We start from the raw sequence: 4,067 nt of genomic DNA on the forward strand, positions 1-4,067 counted from the left end.
GGTCTTGATTAGGGTTGATCCTCTTTGTCTTCAGTGTTTTTCTTCTTATGAATAATGACGTCAAGTTAACACTTATCACCCAGCTTGCCTCTTGCAGTTTACTGTGACCTGCTATTCCTGCCCTGTAGCAATATGAAATATCCATTCTTCAAGCAAGACATCACTATTAGGTAGCGAAAACCAACAGCAAAAAACCAAAAGGTATCAATGATAAACCTTGCTTATCTATCTCACCATTATGAAAGGAATCTGCGCGCTTAAATTGACCTTAAGATCAACTTGCGGGAAGATTAATTCTCTCGTGGGTGAGGTGTCACCAAATGTGAAATCACTTTCCGACACCCTGAGTACATTGCTGGGTTTGGCAGCCCGATCGATAAGTAGGAATATAACTACATTCATTAGTATCTATAGGCTATCATGTATGGGGCCCGGTATCCCTTGGAAGGATGAACGTTGTCAAATTCGCGATGTTCAGAGACTCACTCCGTAGACACTCACATACATGCTGCGCTTAATGTGAGCAAAGAAATCCAGGGAATACGGTGTGCCCAGGTAAGAATAAAATAGCGTGGTCCTGATATTCGAACTGGCACTCGGGTCCTGATTATTGCCTGATGTGAAGAGTCAGCGATTGGTAAATGTAGGGGGCAGACGGGGATGTTCACACCCTGGGAGTTAATCGACTCCCCATCCGGCGAGGTCTTCGCCCGCTTCCGCACAACGGCATGAGATGTTAGACCGCTTGACAATCCCGTCTCTAACGAACTTCGCCATCCCGTTCCTGCGCCATCAATACCGACTACTGCCAATCCAAAACGAGCAGCGTCATGCCCAATAATAACTGCCACTCATCACGCCCCAGGTTCTCGCGGGCATCACAAACGATCACTCGCCCACCCCAAATGAATGCTGCATGCCAAGACATCGTGCGTTCACACACCGTGCGGTTTCGCACAGTTAGGTCGGGCGCGAAACCGCACGACAAGCTGGTGCCAGATTTGCAGCCTTCGCACCTGCCTACCTGTGCAGCAAAGTTTACCCCATCAACCCTACCCCATCTTCACGGGACACATAAGCCACAGTACACCGCGGGAGAGTCGTGAGGTCAAATGGGCGGTGCACGTAACCGAGTTGGGGCTAGGGTTACTGGTTTCATTTCTTAGGTTCCCATTTACACTTGAGTGTCAAGCTTTTGTTTAAAGGCAAAGCAGGCTCCTAGAGTTAGAGCTGACCTATTGGCTATCTCTTCAAGAATCTTTACCCCGCCGGAGTGGGTGGGTGGCGCGGGATCCACCTCTTTGGTCTATGGCGGGACCAAAGGGTCCAAACATAAAAAAGAAAGAAGGAAAAAAAGAAATACAGGTAACCCTATATCAAATAACTAGCGCTTGGGAGAAATGTTATGGAACTCTCTCTTATCCCCTATGTTCTCCTTATATAGCGTATTTCGTACCCAAGCCCTTCTCGGAGATCCAAGCGGAGAACCTCTCAAGGCGTTGAGGTGCCAGCTTGTACGGTCTCTTTCTGGGAATGTATTACTTTTCATCGTTACCCTCCATGACTCCATATCCTATTAACATTCTCTACATGATTTAACGCCGGTCGGGCTGGGCATTACGCTGCACTTCTGGGCTCATGATTCAATACTTATGAGATGTGATTTTCACCCATGCGGTCTCTGCAATAAACTGATACTTCAATGTCATCTCTAGACCTCTCGGGACTAATAATCGTGGTATGGCAGACTGATTGTAGGCCATGCATATCGAAGTGCGAGTGGTGAACCGTAACCCTAACCCTAGCTCAGAAAATGCTTCAAACGAATCAATCTAACCCCTGTCTTTCTGGGGATCTGGTCATAGAAAATCGCTCTTGAATAATGAGGGGTTTGAGTGACAAGCCAGGGTTACGGAAATATGAGCATAATTTTGGCTGTTGCTCGATATGAAATTTTGATTGGCACCCCATCATCTCATTTATCCCTTAGTCCGGCGAAAAATGCGGACCCCCCCAATAGTAGGAATAATATCATCTGGCGGGTGGTGTTGGCCAACTGAGACAGGTTGTAGTGGTCCGTGCAATATCAGAAATATCCGCGTTTGCTAATGTTGAGGATCTCGCACATCAGTGTAAATAGGAGTGAAGAAGTATTTTGACCGTATTCATGACAACTACATCAATGTCAGACTCTGAAGATTCGGATTATGCGCAGCTTTCTGGTGAGATGGATTCAGATGAGGAGGATACTTCGGACTGTGAAAGTATTTGCTTGGGCGAGGAGATTTCAAATGAGGAAGTGGATTTGGAACCTGTAGTGACATTTGGTCGGGTACAGAGGTCAGAGATGTATGAGGATTCGGAAGCGGAGGTATCAGATAATACCTATATTCCTCCTTCTGTGGATAATGTACCGGAATTTAAGCCCTTGCGTTCTGAGTTTTCTTCTCACACTGCAGAGGCAAAAAACCTGCCTATCGGCCCCGGGTCCAACTTTAGTTTGGCCAGCCCGCTTTCCTTCTTTAAACTCTTCGTTTCCGATCAGGAATTTGATCTTTTTGCTGTCAATACGAATGAGTATGCAAAAGCAAAGGGTGTTGGATACAGACATGATAAAGGACAACCCCGCTTACCCCGGCAACAAAAGGCATCGCGGCCATAGAACAATACCAATGGCCAGGATTGATACTGCGCAACTCACGCAGCTAGCCATATCGGAGGCCAGAATCGAGATCAACCCATCTGATCCACAGCTACATAACTTGCCCCTACTCATTGCAGTGGCCGAAGGAGATCATACAAAGGTTAAAGGTCTGTTGGCCCGGGAGCCAAAATCAACCAATGCCATCCTATATCTGGGCACTACGCATTGCAGCTTGCTGCTAACAAAGGCGATCTTGGGATGGTTGACATTCTTTTAAGTCACGGGGCAGTAAAGTACAAGTGCCAACCAGTGACTGGTGACTTCATTATCAAGAGTGCTATCATCGGTGGGAATCCGGCTATTGCTAATATGCTTTCCGAAACTAGGTCGAGCTTAGTAAATATAGACAGCGAACTCAATGCTTTGCACTACGCTATTGAGCTGAACAAAGAGTCTATTGTTGATTTATTTCTCGATACTGCGGCTGAAAGAGGGGAAGGCGATCAGACCCAGATAACTGCGGCTTTACATCAAGCAACCCTCCTCCGCCATGTGGATATTATTGCCAACTTGTTAAGACGAGGTGCCTTACCGGACGAGACTGCAATACGGTTGACACTTGCGAATGGAAGGATAGATATCCTCAAACTCTTAACAGGTGGCGACTGGGAGAACACTGATGCTTTTTTCGGTGGTTATACCCTACTATGTATCGCAGTGTCGTTTGCAGACAGCTTTGTCGTACGGAAACTTCTCGAGGCGGGCGCTTATGCCAAGGAGCCTAAACACATACGGGACTCTTTGGAAGATAATGCCGAGGTTGGCGGCGACCTAGAGATTTATAATCTCCTCCGAGCGGAGCGTGTAGAAATAGGGCATTGCGACATCGGTTATGTATGGAATTACTCATGTATCAGGGATGACTCATAGAAGGAACGGGGGATTCAGACAAGGCTTAGTGTCAGGGATTATGTAATCTGGAGATCACGTGTTATTAAAATATCTGTATATATAGAACGCTCAAACATCAATATTAACGCTGGGACTTCAGCGGCACAATAGTATCTCCTTCGCACCACAAAAACACATCTTCATTTAAGGTCACATGTTCAAATCACACTCAAGTCATTTTCTCCTACACTCCAAACTTCAGAGCGCACTCAAGTAATCGAATGATTTTCAGGATGGAGGTGAACAAAGATGCAGAAAGTGTGGACCATTTGCTGCAAGTCAGCTGTGAGATAAAATGAAAATTTCGGGGTAGGGATGTTGGTTGTGTTGTGGGTAGTGCATGGTAGGAAATGTTTTTTTTTTAAATTTGTTTTGTTTAATCCATTGATCTGTTAGGAAATTCTTATTAAAACGGAGGAATCTTTTTCAATCTAAAGAATTTAGTAAGTTCACTGGCCTTTATTTTCTACTG

General features: G+C 45.7%; 1 protein-coding gene across 1 annotated transcript; it reads left to right on the plus strand.

The window, feature by feature from the left end:
- Nucleotides 1–2,182: 2,182 nt before the first annotated feature.
- On the plus strand, nt 2,183–3,574 carry LAJ45_10120 (uncharacterized protein; the record flags this gene model as incomplete). Its single annotated transcript, XM_046119651.1, has 3 exons — nt 2,183–2,577; nt 2,648–2,811; nt 2,892–3,574. The coding sequence occupies 3 exons, from the start codon at nt 2,183–2,185 to the stop codon at nt 3,572–3,574; spliced, it is 1,242 nt and encodes a 413-aa protein (XP_045967101.1).
- Nucleotides 3,575–4,067: the final 493 nt, after the last annotated feature.

This window comes from Morchella importuna, assembly GCF_003444635.1.
Source record: "Morchella importuna strain M04M26 chromosome Unknown Morimp01GS042, whole genome shotgun sequence".
Lineage (NCBI taxonomy): Eukaryota > Fungi > Ascomycota > Pezizomycetes > Pezizales > Morchellaceae > Morchella > Morchella importuna.